Source organism: Anopheles stephensi, chromosome 2, assembly GCF_013141755.1.
Source record: "Anopheles stephensi strain Indian chromosome 2, UCI_ANSTEP_V1.0, whole genome shotgun sequence".
Taxonomy (NCBI): domain Eukaryota; kingdom Metazoa; phylum Arthropoda; class Insecta; order Diptera; family Culicidae; genus Anopheles; species Anopheles stephensi.
Window position 1 is genome coordinate 4,853,500 of NC_050202.1, and position 15,833 is coordinate 4,869,332.

The following is a 15,833-nucleotide window of genomic DNA, read 5'->3' on the forward strand; positions in this document are numbered from 1 at the left end:
ACAACCAGTAAAAAGAACAGAAAAAACACAAACACACACAAATAAATCTACACACTAGCTCCTCTACTGAACGTTTTGTGCGAATTTCTAGTCAGTAATATAGAACGACAGTCCAGAAAAGTGAAGTCATCACGAGCAAAGTTGAATAGAACGGTAGAAAGCGTATTAGCCAAGGGAAAAGCGTACTGGAAAAGCAAGAAACAAACACTCCTAAAAATCTAAACCTACACGCACCGTAAAGAGAGAACGAAAGATGAATACCACATATAGAACTACCACAAACACACACACAAACACACCAAGTTTACTCTCTAAGCTATTAATGCAAACCAAACCGAAGCAAAACACATTTAGAAAGAAGATATAAATACAACAGTCAAATCATTTCTATTAAATAATCACTTCAATAAAGAAGCAACAAACCAACACACACACACGGAAAGAGTTAAAGGATAAGGAACAAATTTCAACGTAAGTCGCAAATATCAAACACACACACACTTTAATCCAAGCTCGATGGTCCGATCTCGATATCGGTATTGCGTAAGATTCTCCTGAAGGAACGGCCCCAAGAACGAGGCCCGAAACCGCTTTCCGGAACCCGTAAGGCGTGGTTTAAACGTTTTAAAAACAGGATACTAACTTTTAGAACAGCGCGAACTTCGGTAAGGCACACATGTTTCCTGACTGGCAAGGCATACGCCATCGTGGACGGTTTAGATGATAATGATCGCAACCCCAAAGAGACGGAAAGCGTTCCGGTATCCCTTTTTGCTGTGTCTTGCCTTGCTTTTAAGTAGGCCGACACCTTCACCTAGCAACGTTGACCGGTTGGTAACACCTCTTACTGGTCAACATCCAAGCAGGCTGCTCCGAAGAAGTAACCGTGGAACGTTAGGGGAAATGGGGGGAAAAGTATGGGTGAGGAAAGGCGCGAGAAGAACAGGACAACAAATGTCACCGCCATGAATGTAATACTGTCAATAGGCAAAATAAATGCATAACTACATTGAGCTTTAAATCCCACAACGACGCGTGTGCGTATGTATTCTTATTCGGGGGTCACCTTAACACATACAAACTATCAAATCCGAATGGAGTCACCTTCAGTTTACATGTCTTCCACACTGTACTTGTACGCCTCTTCCTCGCCCGCCTTCTTCTTGCTGGTCGTTTCGAACCAACTCTTCTCGAACCCGTTCGATCGGTCTACGCCATCCCACCGATAGCCGGGCCGTATGCCGAACCGATTGTCGGGAAATGCTCCCTGATACAGTGGCTTTTCCGGAATGCCTGCCCGTTTGTTTTCTTCCTTCTGTTTGCTACGCAGGTACTCCAACATTGGATCACCGTCCCGCTCTTGCTGCTTGAGGTATTCGTCCAGATCTTTATCGTCGGCGTACCGTGCCAAAGGTTTCTCCATTTCGTGTGCCGCTTCCTGTAGCTGTGCTTTATAGTCTTCCGCCTGTTTTACACTGTGTTGGGGTGGATAAAGAAAATTGTCCATTATTATTACAATAATGTGTAATGAGATTAACCACCCGACTGCCGCGCCTTACTTACCCTTTTCCCCACCGGGAATAAACTTCCTTCTTCTTCTCGTCTTCCTTACGTTTAGCTAACTCTTCCCTTAGTTCCTTCTCCACATCACGTCTCCGTCCCGATTTATCGCGCACCACCGTATCCGCATAACGACCGGAAACATCGTCGGACATTTTCATCAACGCATCCCGTTCCCGTGCCCGATGCTTTTCGTTCTCTTCGCGCAACGATGCGGCATCCTGCAGACCGGCCCGTTTACCGTCGAGCGTTTTACTCATCCGTTCCGGCGGTTCGTTTCTTCTCTGCGACGGAGACCGTGGTTCCTGTTTGATCCGTCGCTCTATCTCACGGTAATCTCGTCTACGTCTATCCGGGCTTTTGGAAAAGCGTCGTCGGTTCGTGGCCGCCCTTCTTCGCGGTGGACTTTCATCCGAATCTCGCTTTCTTGGTGGAGAAAGATCGTAATCGGAACTATGCTTTTCTTGCTTGATTCGTACCTGAGGTGAAGCGGTTCTAGTTGGACGACGTGCGGAGCTATCCCGCCCATCTGTTCCTCTACTACGTCTGGGAGGACTTTCGTCAGAATCATTACGACGTCGATTAGTATTATCCGGACGGCTACGTCGAGGAGGACTTTCGTCCGAATCACGCCGACGATTGGAAGAAAAATCCTTTCTTCTTCGGGGAGGACTTTCTCTATCACTATGTCGATGCTTCCGCGGTGAACTACGGTCGCAGTCTTCGCGTTGCTTACGTTTGCGCGGTGGACTCTCGTCCGAATCTTCTCTTCTGCCGTGCCTTCCCCTCTCTTTTCGGGGTGGAATTTCATCCGAATCCTCTCTCTTCACTTTTGCTCTATAATATTCCTTTTCCTTCGACCTCCTTCTGGGAGGACTTTCATCTGAATCCTTTCCACGTCGTTCGGTTCTATGAGAAGCACTTTTACTCGGTGGGCTTTCGTCGGAATCTTCTCTTCTTCCTTTTTCTCTAGAAGAGTCTTTATCCTTCTTCGATTTTCTTCTTGGTGGACTTTCATCCGAATCCTTTCCGCGACGATCTGTTCTACGCGAACTACTTTTACGTGGTGGACTTTCATCGGAATCGTTTGCTTTCCCTCTGAAGCCGTCCCTTTCCTTCGACCTCCTTCGTGGAGGACTTTCATCCGTATCCTTTCCCCGTCGATCGGTTTTGTGCGACGTACCTTTGCGCCTTGGTGGACTTTCATCGGAATCGTGCCTTGTAGCTTTCCCCCACAAGCTCTCTTTCTCCTTCGATGTTCTTCTAGGAGGACTTTCATCCGAATCCTTCCTTCGACGATTTGCACCATTTTCCGATGCTCCAACCGCCCGGTTGCTTTCCCGTACCATACTATCAAAACTGTTAGCCACCGCTTTCCACTTGGTGCTGCTGAAGTCCTCCTTAGCTCTTAGTTCTGGGGGTCGTTCGTCGATAATTCCGACAACAAGCGGTGCTTCTTCATCTAGCCCGAACAGATCCGTTTCGTCAGCATCCATCCTCTTCTGAAGTTCCGTTAGATCCAAATCATCATCAACTATAACCACACTGTAATAGCATCGCAATAATTACAATAATTCCATCCCGGAACCACACACTCGCCTGACCGCGTCATACTTACTTGCCCGGTTTGGTCACTTTTTTATCCTTTTTCTTCTTTTTCTTCTTCTTGTCTTTATCGTTCGATAGATAACGCTTTAAATACTCTTTCTGGTCGATTTTAGGAGCCATTTTTACATAGTTTCCTGAGAAAACTACCAGCAAATTAAAATCCCGCACGTAAAACGCACACCAAATGCCGCGAGAAGATTGTTTACGTTTTGTGTTGCTTTTGACAGTTGACAGATGGTTATCCTCCCAGAAACGTCACGTAGAACCATCGATCCCTTCAGAAACGTTTAGTATGATCATGATAAATTCCAATTTGATTTTTTTAACTTAATGCATTTTTGCACTTTTATTTCATATTAAAATTTACTCCAGTATAAAACACCATATAATGTAGACAAAAAAGCATCCAAAGCATTACAAATTCTTCTGTAAAAAACAGAAAGTATGAGGAGGAAAGGTGCATCATGATACAACGACATGATCCAAAGTGTTTCAGAATCATATGAAATTTAAAGAACGGTTACTAGAGCCCACTTCTACTATATTCAAAACGGTAATACATGTTTTACATTTTATTTTGTCTCACTACCAACCCTACAGTAACACTGGCCAGATCTATTTCGCTTACAATGAAGTACAAGATCATAATTACAACAACGGCATACGTAATACATGAACATTAAAAGGAACAGAGTGTTGATCCAGCCATTGACGCAACGAAAGATTACTTTATTGATGGGTTAATGAACAGAACATGAATGCTATGTGCCACATTCTCTCTATATGGCAGGAAACGAATTGAAAATGCATATGGAACGTGATGAAAGGTGCTTCTTAACGTCGTCCACCCCCTCGATTGTAGTTTGAACGACCACCACCTCCACGGCCACCGCCTCGGTTATTGTACTCGTTGTCGTAGTTGTTACGGTTGTCTCCATACCCACCATTACCTCCCCGGTCACCACCGTAGCCTCCACCACGATCACCGCCATAACCACCCCGATCGCCACCATAACCACGATCGCTATAACTGCCACCACCACCACCACGATGATGGTCGTTGTAGCTGGCACGACTGCTGCCAGAATGGTTACTGTACTGATCGCTGTTGCCGCTGTAGCTACTACGTCCCGAGCCCGATCCATAGCCGCTGTGATTGTAATCTGTAATATTTAAGCAATTAAAATCCTGCCCGAAGATCCTTCTGAAGTTTCTTTTAACAATACCTTGTTGTGGTTGGGACCAGCCGCCCTGCACTCGACTTCCTCGGTTCTGGTTATGGCCACCTCCACCACCGCCCTGATGGAATCCTCCAGCACCTCCGCCACCATTGCCGTTGCCATTTCCGCCAATGCCACCAGCGCCTCCATGACCATACCCACCACGGCCTCCTTGGTGATAGCTTTGGCCACCTCCTCCACCCTGATTGTAGCCCTTGTTGTTGTTGTAGCTTCCTTGCTGTTGCTGGAATCCTCCTCCGCCGGAACCACCGCCTCGGCCGCCACCCTGGAAATAGGAACAGTTTTTTATTATTTAAACCAGAAAGTCACCGACATTTTTCCACTCACAGCAATATCCTAAGAGGTGCATAGACAATTTAGAAAAGAATTGTAATTGATTTGAAGAAGATATTTTTTACAAAAGTCGAGAATCAGCTAAGGAAGGATGTTAATCACAAAATAACATTTTTACATACCCTGCCACCACCGAATCCTCCTCGGCCGCCACCACCACCAGTACTGCGCTGCGTTTGCCAGGATGGCATTTCTAGCGGCGGTGGGTTGTGCTCATACGCTCGGCCACCGCGATCCGGCACACGCCCAATAATGTGACGCTGAATCTTGCTCTTTGTGTTCTTTCGCACGGACGCACTGCTTGTCTTCTCGATGATGGCAAGGGTTTCGCGGGCAGCAAGCAAAGCCGCAATATCCGTGTCTCGACCACCTACCTCCAGCCCATCCAGCACCTTCCGTTTCTCGGCATACCGTTCCGCAATAGTCTGTTCCTTGTCCTTTACACGATTCGACCATTTGAAGCTTTGGATCGTTACATCCAGCCGCGTGAGCAGCATCTTTCTACGCAAGTCGTACTCGTTGTCCAGATCCTTCTGCAACTTTTCCAGCTTGGCCCATTGCTCCACCGTCAGCCGTTCCTTCGGATTGAACAATGGTTTGCTGAGACGATTTTCGCCCGCCTTTCGAATCGTTTCATCCAAACTCGAATTGATACGCTCGAACAGGGCTTTCGGTGGCACATTGTTCGGAGGTTTTCCCATCCCAAGCGTAATGCAAATGTCCTTCAGTGCCGCAGCGGTAGGAGATTCGTGAAGCGTAATAACGTTCGACTTTTCCTTCGGTTTCAGAGATTCAAGCATTTTAAACGCCATCAGCTCGTTGATCAGATAGTCCAGTAGCAGCAGCTTCGACTCGAGCGTTTGCAACCGATCCGAAACGTGGCCCGACGTTAGGCTCGAGTACGGGCAGGTGAGATCCTTCAGAAACGCCGACAGCTCCAACACGAATGAATTCGCATCGTCACTCTTGCCTACACGCTCATCCAGCTTCCCCAGTACCCGGATTTCCTCCGTCAGCCAAATCACAGCGTCCTGAAACTCGCCACTCTGCGGACCGGCAAAAATTGCCGTCGATGCATAGTTTTGATCGAGGAACGGCCCATCGTACCTGAAACCAATGGAGCAAAGATTGCATTAACCGTGATGATCATCCGGATTACTCATCGCGTGCTGCAAAAGCTCACCCAACATTTCGCAACTCGTAGATTAGTTGTGCTTCATCTGCCGCCATGCCACCGACGTTGAGATATGCTAGAGAGCTGGAACACAAAAAGCCGGCTTTTGCAACCGTACGGCTGGGAATGCTTTAGCCGACCACAGTAACGATTCCAACGCAAAGAACGTGAGTGGGACTGGAAGTTGCTGGTTGGAAAATGTATTCGCGTGCAAAAAATGCAGCTGCAATGGGGATAAACAGTTGCTTTCCTTGCAGCACGGAACGAAAAAATCTCTCGGGGATATTTTATCGTTCACTATCCGCGGGGGCCAGAAAATGCTGGCTGTCAAATTTGTTGTTGTTTGTGTTCATGTTTCAAAGAAAGAAATCGTATGGAATATATTTTCAAGCAAATTTGAAGCAAAATTCATGTTATCGGCCGGTTGGCATTAAATTATAATGAAAATAATGTGAACTATGAAAAACTTTCAAGAAATCTTACCCATTTCCCGTGAGGATGGGAACCAGTTAAATTACTCTCAGCCGAAACTGACTTAAACAATACTAATTACTGGTAACCCGGATTAGGGTGCCTTGTATTGCGCCATTACGGTAAAAAAAAATCCGACTACTTTTCCCCGTGCTATGGTTTATTTTATTTCATCGAAATTGATTCTAACGAGTGTATGTTCTTAGCCCTGATTATGATGCATTCGCTATGCATAATACCAACAGAAAGCTCACACGCCTCCAAGAGAAAGATGAAGTGTTCCCTAGGTACGCATTTCGCTTTCGGAGAGGTTAGTTTCTATGGTAAGTGTGCTGCATCACGAGACTAAATAAGATAATAAGATGCAAAACCTAAATTAGAAAGCAAACAACAGTAGGAAAGCCATCATAAGGCAGAACAGGCCCATGGCTTCGGAGAGGGCGAACCCCAGGATGGCGTAGGAGAACAGTTGCTGCTTTAGTGACGGGTTCCGTGCATATCCTACAATCAGCGATCCAAATACTGTCCCGATTCCTGCCCCTAATAGTGTTGTGGAATCAAAGAATGTACATTACTACGCATATGCTCTTCCAACCTTCGTTTGTGCAGTAATTACCTGATCCAGCAACTCCTACAGTGGCAGCACCAGCTCCAATAAACTTGGCTGCAGAATCAATATCACGACACACCGTAGAAGATTGAAACGAGCGAACCTGTGGCAAAAGAGAAGCGGGAGCTTTCTTCTGACCAGGAAGCGGATGGTTTGGCATCCAAATGGTGCTGCATATTGGGCGAATGTTCGCATTGGCTGCATAAAGCATCTGTAATGTGAAGAAACCCGGTAAAAGTAAAGGTAATGGTAAAAGGCTACACTTTCTCGTGTACTTACCAAGTTCCGTGAAACTGCGGTCACACGAGCTGCCGAAGATACCATCATGATGACGCTTTTGGGCTTAGTTTTTACCGGTTTCAATAGTTACCCTGACCTGCAGATTACAAATTGCATCAGATCGCTCGAGCCGGTGTTAACAAAGAAACGAGCAGAGCATACAATTTTGCTGCGTGACGGAAACTTACACTCTACAGAAGATAACCAAATTCCAACGGATGCAAAGAACAAAGCAAATGGTTGCTACGATTATTTTCTCCAGCGGCAGCTTCTTCGAGATGTTCCAAGTTCCTTTGCTTACTTCGAATACGGAATTTGGTCAATTGAACAGAGAGAAATAGTGCATGTGCACATCGGTAAGCTTGCACAGCGAATGACAATAGGATTCCATTCGAAGAATGTTCTTTCTGTTTGCTGTAGGTATTCAGCACAGCAACGGACGCGGCAACATGGGAGTTTGGGACCAATTATATATTTCATTCGCGAGGAGCGCGATTCTATTAAAAATTATTCCCAACAATTTTTTTCGTTTAACCATTCCTATAGGCACGATTTTTTCACTTCGAAACAGGCCCTTTTAACATGCCGTAACAGCCTTTTTAAATGATTTGCTGAATACTACGACATCCGACGAACGATTTCCGACACAGCATTTCAATTTCAACGGACATTCAAGAAATTAATGAAAAACAACCATCAACGCGTCTTGAGTCCTCGAAACAATGTTTTCTTCTTTAAACGAAAAAGTTTTCTATAAAAAATGTAAATTAAAATAAAATCTGCTTGATTTCTGTGACATTTAACTCTCTCCATGAAAGACCGTCCGCCGATACCAGTGTGCGATTCACGGAACGACTCCATTTTGCATTTCTCTTTTCGTCGAGCCCTGTGTTTTCGATCTTCTCCCGTTCCATTCGGTTCCTGTGCCAAAACAAAACGCCGTTCGCAAGAAGAGTGCAGTTCGCGCAACGAAGCGCATCCATTATTCTTTCAAAAGGTTAGTTTTCCACTTGCTGGCTAGATTAATAGAAAAGTGCTATTGCTCGCTGCTAGGGGCAGGTTCAAACATCGCCGTAAACATTTGGAGTACAGTGAAATCACTGTGCTGTGTGTGTTGGTGGTGTAGCGGCGGCGTTGTGCAGCAGTGGAGTGGTGGTGCGGTAGTGGCGGCATTATTCCCATAGGTCGTGTGACAAGAAAAGGATTAGAAAAAAGACTCGAACGGTAAAAGCGCGTCTCGCTGTGGTGGAATAATCGGATGCAGGAAACGGAGGCTCCTACTACGTGGTCGGTGTGAGCGAAGTTTAGCTGAATAATTTCCTGGCGTGTCCAAACGTGTCAAGAAGGAAAGGGTATCGTCTGATTTTATTTTAGCCTTGAAGTTTTGCGAGAACCAAGTTTTTGCCGTGTGCATGTGTGTGTGTGTGTCTGGCTAGAGTTGTATAATTCGAACGACGCAACGAGGAGGTGAGAAGAGCATCCAAAAGATAAGCGGTTCTAGTGAAATTCGGGTGGGAAGCGAAGCGAACGAGCGCTGAGCCGCAGGTGATATTGGTGTGTTAGTTTCTATTCACGGCCTGTTAAGTGCAGTGAAGTACAACGCGTCAAAAGCGTCCAACAAACGGGGTACCGCGCGTGAAAGTAAGAAATCGTCGTTCCAGCGGTGTGTGAGTCAGTGTTTTTGGCTATTTGCTGTGTGGGACAGTAATTGGAAACCATTTTCGTGAGAAGGACAAGTCGAAAACATTAGTTTGAAACCGGCGTCATTCTAATTGCAACGATACCGTGGCCATGGATTTTCCCCAGAATTATCTAATAAGCGATAAACTTTTTTTTTTATAATGAAACGTTATAAATTCTTCGAACATCTGTCTTTTGGTTCCGTAGGAACAATCGAAGAAGGCTGTTTACTTTGCGGTTTGTGCAACGGCGATGGCAGCAGCCATCATCATTCACTTGACAGTGCCTCCATGACCAATTTGAAGAGCAGGAAAGAAAGAGACAGAGAGAAAGAGAGATAAAGTGTGTTTCCTTTTCTTGCCACAATCTAGTCAAATGCTAAATTATTATCGCCATCAAGCGTTAATTTATCCAAAAAAAAAGCTTTATAAGGAAAAATATTTTGTTTCCGGTGCCACTCAGTTGACGCACTGTACGCAAGAAAATGGCGATTATTGTAACATCAATGTTTTGACCTTTTCGCACGATCCCATTCCATGTTGGCGCAGCAAAGAGGCCCGGTGTAGGACGGTGTGTTGCTGCGGGCGCTCCTCCATGCTGGGAAGGAAACGAAATAGACAAGAAAATCGAAAAAACGCAACCCAAAGGACCTTGGAGATATGTGGTGCTTTCAATTCACCACACAAACACACACACAGGCGTACGCACGTAAAGTTGGTGCAGTATTTCCTTTCCCGTGTTCGGGGCGCGCGTTATTCGCCTTCAGTGTTCGATATAGTCGAAAAGGCTCAAAGTTTCTCTATAACCCAAGCCCAGCGACAACATCGCTTGTGGTAACGAAACAAATGCGAAGGAAATTACACAATGCCCATGCCATTCCACCAACTAACTCTGCTTCGATGTGTGTAGGTGTGCATACGCAAACACCCATACACAGGACGGAGATGCTTAGAGAGACAAATGCGGTGGTGGCACGCTGCTGAAATCAACGGAGAACGATGGATGCATCCGTCGTTCGGCAATGTCATTCATGCAGCAGTCGAGACAAAAAAGAGGAACAAACGCATGTAGCATAACCTACAAACACACACACACATACAAAAGTGCATTAGGTGCCTTGTCTCTTCTTCATCCCATCCATCGCCCGGTCTGCTAGGGTCTCTATTTCATGAAGCTTCTGCCGCCGCCGCCACATTGCATGCACAAACACGGGTGGTTGTTCAGCATAGCTGCCGAATATATTGAATCAGCCACAGCCGCGTAGTTGGTGTTGGAACAAAAACACAGATTTACAGGGTGTACCAGCCTAGTTCACAGATCGCGAAGAAGTTTTTGGAACGTTAGTTTAGTATGATTTTTCAATTCATTCTTTTTTGGCCATACTTCTCTATAAGGTGTTGGCTTCCTTAACTTGATACTTTAACCTGTACCTGGAAAGTCAGTCCTGCTTTCGAGATACTATATGCAGTCCTGCCATGCGAAGATCGGACCACTCCAATGCTCCTTTTCGGAGTATTGATTATCCAGAAATAATATGCGAAGAATCCTTTACACACCGTGATCAATGTTCCTGTTGGAAGCGATGTTTAAGATCATGATGAGATGGAAGAGCAGGGATGATTGTTGATCCCAGCATGTTTTTTCCTTTAGAGATACTGGCAATGAAAGGAAACTCTCTAGAAAAATGAGGCTCCCTCACAAAGCCGATTTATAGGGGCAAACGGAAAGGATTGGACACCCTAGATAGACACCTGCTTTAAACAAGACCGGACAAGTTTTAAAAGCGTAAATTCCATTTTATAAATGAATCAGATAGAATTTCCAATTTCACTCCGTATCATGTGGTACACCCTGTATCATGTGGTTTTGCAGAAAGATATGATGAACTAATGGCGGGGGAAAAACATAGGACGGGAATGTGTTTTGCACTGTAGTAGCAGACATCCAAGGCTCTTTCTCTCACTCCTAGGGCTAGTAGGTACATAGGCGAAAAACTCCTTTTGACTTTGCTTTGTTTGTTCGGGAGGTCTATCCGTCTGTTCTTCATCGTCGTCGTCGTCGTCGTCGTCGCCGTAAACTATTGCGCGCACACCGAAGGATGTTTTCTTGCCATCGTGTGGTTTACTATTATTTTCGACCGAATGCAATCCGTGGTTCTGCTTTGGGTTTCCACTGTGCGCGGTAAGAGCACACGGGGGATTCGCAGTGTCCGTTCTGCCATGAGAAATCGATTGCGAATCGAAGCAGGCAGCAAATTCTATTTCGTTCGTTCGGTAGCATAGGTAAAAAAAATGGACATTTTTGTGTGAAACTTTATTGCATCGAAATGTGGTTCATGGAAGTGAACGATAAACTTAGCAACAGTAATGGCCAATGTTCGTGTGCAAATCCTGTTGTGGTTAATATTGGACACAGACAAACCGATTTAGCTAGGAACGGATATTTCCGTATTTCCGCTTCATCAAACCATCACGCTGGAGAGGTATTTTCCACAGCCTATTACTTGTATGCTGTACAAGAATAAATCTACTTCTCATCTCGCGTCGAAGAAAATGAGGCCATGGAACCTCGATATTGGAAGCGAAATACGGTATCCATGTACGATTCTCTCTAATTTTGTAGGTGCGAAATAATAGGAGCAAATGGGCCCCACTACCCTCTCCAACTGGGTGCCAAGAACGCAGCAAAACAAAAACGGATAAATTGGATGTAGAAGATGGAGAGCGAACAAAAGGCAACAAGAAAGGCAGAAACGACCAATATGAGATAATCGCGCGAGATGGTTTAAGAGTGGTGGCTGGAGGGATCGGCTAGAGTGGCCCAATTTATGTTTGTTTGAAAAGGCACAGAAAAAGAAACTGCCATGAAACCGGAAAAGGTTGAAATCTAGCCTTTCTAATTCCTCTCTGCTTGTTCCATTTCATTCTTGCCGTGAAATGCAACTTTTGGACTTGGTTCTTGTTTAGGCGGGGACCCATCACGAAGATGCACGAGAAACTGCCCTAGCTGAGGCGACCAGTAATGGCAAAAACATAATCCCCCTACGATCTATCCGGCCACTCAGCCCCTCCATTAATTTGGCCCTCTCTCCCACTCTGCGCCAAATCTCGGTACAAAACGAGGTCAAACCACACGGTGAAGTTGGATTGGAAGAGGAACCCCCACGGGGGGCGCCTGTCGTTTTTTTTTTTTGTTGTACCGAATGGATGGAAACGACCATTTTATTCATGCCATTATAAAATTGTGCAAGTCTTATTCATAAAAAAGCATCGGTACACCGCGTTTACCGTTTGTAGGGTAATGCATTTTTTGAATGCAATTATATCCGTTAATAGGTTTAGGTCGGCTATGAATTGTGAAGTGCTTTGCAGAGAGCATATATATAATTTTTTGTATTTTGTATAGAACCACAAAAGATTAATGTAACAATTTTTCTTTTCTTCTTTCAGATAAAAACTGTTTTGTGATTGTTGGTTCGTTCGGTTTTCGTTCACCGTTCGGTACTTCAGTTATTAGGGCTGTTTGTTTGAAATTACAATAAAGGGCGCAACCGAAAATGGCAGATCAACAGCAGTACTTCCTAAAGTGGAATGACTTCCAGACGAACATGGTGACATCGTTCCGTCATCTACGAAACGAGAAAAGCTTTACAGATGTAAGACGAACGAGAGGTTGACCTGACTCCCTTTGAACAGTACACCTAACCTAAATGTTGTCTTTGTTTGTACTCCCTATAGGTAACGCTCGCCTGTGAAGGACAAACGTGCAAAGCTCACAAGATGGTCCTATCGGCTTGTAGTCCATACTTTAAATCTCTTTTGGAGGTAATTGATATGCCTCGGGAGGTGGAAGAGAAAAGACCCAACAGTATTCAAACGGGCTCACTTTTTGGTTTTCTGCTTTTTAGGAAAACCCCTCGAAGCATCCCATCATCATCCTGAAAGACGTTTCCTACAACCATCTGCAGGCGATCCTCGAGTTTATGTACGCGGGCGAGGTAAATGTGTCGCAGGAGCAGCTACCGACCTTTCTCAAAACCGCCGACCGACTGAAAGTGAAGGGCCTGGCGGAAACGCCAACAAATATCAAGCGGGAAGGTTGATTCGCTGCTGCCCGATGCTCTCTGGTGCCGTGTGAACCCTCCCCCATCCTACTGTGTGCGTTTATATTATTATTTTTTGTATTTTCTCTTCCTTTTTATATTATCAAAAAGAACTCTTTTATATATACAACATTATATATATACACACACACACCTAACACGGATACCGATACCGATTAGCTATTAGTAGTGAACGAAACGAAAGCAAGGCAGGAGAGGATTGTTTTGATATCGAAACTCGGCTTTAATGCGAGTGATGTGGTGTGTGGTGGGATGTACCGGGGGAACACACACTCACACACCCCCCCCCCCCCCCCGGGGTGCTGCTGGGCGAGAGGATGCGCAGAGATATTGATGTTACTATAACGAGTGGAGCAAGCTAGGAAGCATAAGGCTGGCAGGCGTGTGCATATTTGGTCAGTTGATTGATGGTGGTGAAGGCAGGAGCAATTATTAGAATGATAGCGAAACAACAACAACAACAAAAAAACACTAACTAATTAAGCAACAGGTGCGTGTGTGGTGCGCACGCGATGTTTGAAGTAAGCCCGCGGGCGAATGCTTTGTCTTGAGAAGAGGGTGTATCGTGTTAGGAGTACAGTCTGTTACAGAGCTAAGATTAAGTGTGAAGTTGAGAGAAGGGGAAACCGAAGGAACCAGCAATTGTGTGACGAGGCAAAAGGGAAAACAAAAACAATAGAGGGACGTGTGTCACATAATTATTGCAGTGATAAAACAAAGTAATGCAAAACCAAGCTTCTATGAAAAAGGCTTTGGAAGGCTAAAAAAAGAAGGGGAATAGGACACCAGGAAGAAAACAATCCACAGTAAATAGAGAGAAGAAAACAGAAGAGGAATGGAAATTCTTGGTTAGACACACACGCGCACACGCTACCAGCAAGGACTTGCTTTCCGGTAATCTTACTTACTTACACCTTGTCGTGTTTGGTGTGGTATGAACGATATGTTGCAGATCTCAAAACAAGGCGTTCAAAATTTTAAAAGGTACGTTTGGTGATCGGTTGTATTTTAAACATATATGGACGCGCTTGTTTTGTGGTCTGAAAAACATCGGACCACACTAGCAACAGGTGGTAGGAGGGGGATGTTTGTTATTTGCGTTTGTCTTCTCACTTTCAGTTTATCACAATCCAATGCATCCAACGCTCTAAAGCCATAAGCTTGGGTAAAGGCCTTAAAATGGATAAACCGCGTACATAAAGGGAAGCGTAGCAAATAACGAAGGGCGAAAGCAGGTGTGCGTGTGTGTGCATATGATAAGGCAGAAAGAGAAGAGGGAGAGAGGGACACCCCATAATTACCATTTATTCCAAATGAAGAACAACGTTGTACAATAATGCCCCCCTCCCCGGAACTCGTCGGAGGATGATTTATTTTATTTTACGCCGATTTGACGAGACAGAGAGGACCCGCCCTTTTTGCGTTTAGCTGTTCATTTTTAGCCTATATTCCGAATGTTTTGTGACACCCCCCCAATCTCCTGTTCAAGAATTAGTAACAAAACAATTGAATTTCTTTCTCCTTCATTTTATTTAAAACACATTTTTTCTTCTGCCACAAGGAGGCATATAAGCAAGCAGAACGACGGTAAAGGGGCCACAGCAGACCGACATGAGTGTGTAAGAGAACGCATGTGTGCATTATTTGGACAGAGGAAGGAATGGCCGCCCGAACCCAAGACCACACAGGTGTCCTTCTTTACCAAGATCGCGTTTTGGGTGTTGGGCGTTGGGCGAGAAAAAAAAACTGTACATATATTAGCAATGATGAATGAGGGCCAAGAGAACACAGAGACCACTAACTTCACCACCTGTGTCCTGTCTTTTGTCATTTGTGCGCAGTAAGTGCGAGAACGGAGGAACAAAAGCTCTATCAATTAAACACACCAAACCAGGGCGTCGTTTCGTTGGCTTAATTTTTCCCACAACAGAAAATGCTGTTACAATTTCCGTTAGAATTTCCTTTTTTAGAAACATTTTTTTGTGTGGCAGTACGCGAATTGAGAGATAGAGAGAGAGAGAGAGAGAGAGAGAGAGAGAGAGAGAGAGAGAGAGAGAGAGAGCACTGAAGAACGATCATTTGTGGGGGAAGTTTATGAGCTCGTCGCACTTTCCGTTATGTGAAGTATAGTATATATATAATAATAATAATATTGCAATGAAAAGAAAGGAGCAAAAGAAAAACCAACACACACCTTCTTATATATTATTACGTTCTTTGTTAGCACCACAAAACCCCTATTACTAATTCTCTCTCTGGAGACGCGAATACATTTTGTAGGAAGTAAATAGCGCACGTGCGAATGCCACCACACCGGGACGTGTGTCGTGTACTGTGGGACTTTTTTGCTTGATCTTGTTTGGGCTGCTTGCAGGATGATCGGAAAAGGGCGGCGGACAAAAAGCAACAGCATGAGGGCGTGATCCGAAACGGGCATATGGCAACAGTTGCGCGTGTGAGTATATTATTAGGAGCAAAAGGAGTGGATATCTGATCGATTACCAGCCAGATGCTCCTTCGCGATGATCTCCTGGATTTTGATTAATTACTGTAGATGATCAGTTCAGTTGGGTCGAAGCCTTGGCCAGTACCTGCCCTATAGGGATTGAGAACTCCCGACCCGAAATATCGACTCAAAGAAATTGGGCATCTAACTGAAGCCGTGACTTTCTTCCCGATATTACAAGATCCTTCACGATGTGGCAAATCGTGGATGGCGGAGCAGTAGCTCCTCTTTGACACGCAATGAGCTCG

The 15,833-nt window shown here is 45.0% G+C and overlaps 4 protein-coding genes across 12 annotated transcripts; 1 reads left to right on the top strand and 3 right to left on the bottom strand.

Moving 5' to 3' along the window:
• Window positions 1-1,015: 1,015 nt before the first annotated feature.
• Window positions 1,016-3,386, bottom strand: LOC118508168 (BUD13 homolog). The gene is made up of 3 exons (XM_036047716.1): window positions 3,179-3,386; window positions 1,564-3,105; window positions 1,016-1,475 (listed from the first exon to the last, which is right to left on the bottom strand). Exons 1-3 carry the CDS (start codon window positions 3,286-3,288, stop codon window positions 1,112-1,114), a joined length of 2,016 nt encoding a protein of 671 aa, XP_035903609.1. The 5' UTR covers window positions 3,289-3,386; the 3' UTR covers window positions 1,016-1,111.
• A 322-nt stretch (window positions 3,387-3,708) lies between these two features.
• On the bottom strand, window positions 3,709-6,243 carry LOC118508171 (protein FAM98A-like). Its single transcript, XM_036047720.1, has 4 exons — window positions 5,926-6,243; window positions 4,865-5,849; window positions 4,395-4,674; window positions 3,709-4,331 (listed from the first exon to the last, which is right to left on the bottom strand). Exons 1-4 carry the CDS (start codon window positions 5,970-5,972, stop codon window positions 4,003-4,005), a joined length of 1,641 nt encoding a protein of 546 aa, XP_035903613.1. The 5' UTR covers window positions 5,973-6,243; the 3' UTR covers window positions 3,709-4,002.
• Window positions 6,244-6,526: 283 nt separating this feature from the next.
• LOC118508174 (ATP synthase lipid-binding protein, mitochondrial-like) lies at window positions 6,527-7,656 on the bottom strand. The gene is made up of 4 exons (XM_036047723.1): window positions 7,465-7,656; window positions 7,277-7,373; window positions 7,004-7,208; window positions 6,527-6,927 (listed from the first exon to the last, which is right to left on the bottom strand). Exons 2-4 carry the CDS (start codon window positions 7,322-7,324, stop codon window positions 6,764-6,766), a joined length of 417 nt encoding a protein of 138 aa, XP_035903616.1. The 5' UTR covers window positions 7,325-7,373; window positions 7,465-7,656; the 3' UTR covers window positions 6,527-6,763.
• A 463-nt stretch (window positions 7,657-8,119) lies between these two features.
• On the top strand, window positions 8,120-14,883 carry LOC118508175 (longitudinals lacking protein-like). Of its 9 annotated transcripts, XM_036047727.1 has the most exons (5): window positions 8,131-8,273; window positions 10,734-10,741; window positions 12,421-12,611; window positions 12,694-12,780; window positions 12,864-14,883. In XM_036047727.1, exons 3-5 carry the CDS (start codon window positions 12,513-12,515, stop codon window positions 13,056-13,058), a joined length of 381 nt encoding a protein of 126 aa, XP_035903620.1. In that variant the 5' UTR covers window positions 8,131-8,273; window positions 10,734-10,741; window positions 12,421-12,512; the 3' UTR covers window positions 13,059-14,883. The 9 variants fall into 9 exon arrangements, with proteins under 9 accessions (XP_035903617.1, XP_035903620.1, XP_035903622.1 ...); XM_036047724.1 differs by lacking the exon at window positions 10,734-10,741 and having other exon boundaries at window positions 8,120-8,273; window positions 12,406-12,611; XM_036047729.1 differs by lacking the exons at window positions 8,131-8,273; window positions 10,734-10,741 and adding an exon at window positions 8,339-8,569 and having other exon boundaries at window positions 12,406-12,611.
• Window positions 14,884-15,833: the final 950 nt, after the last annotated feature.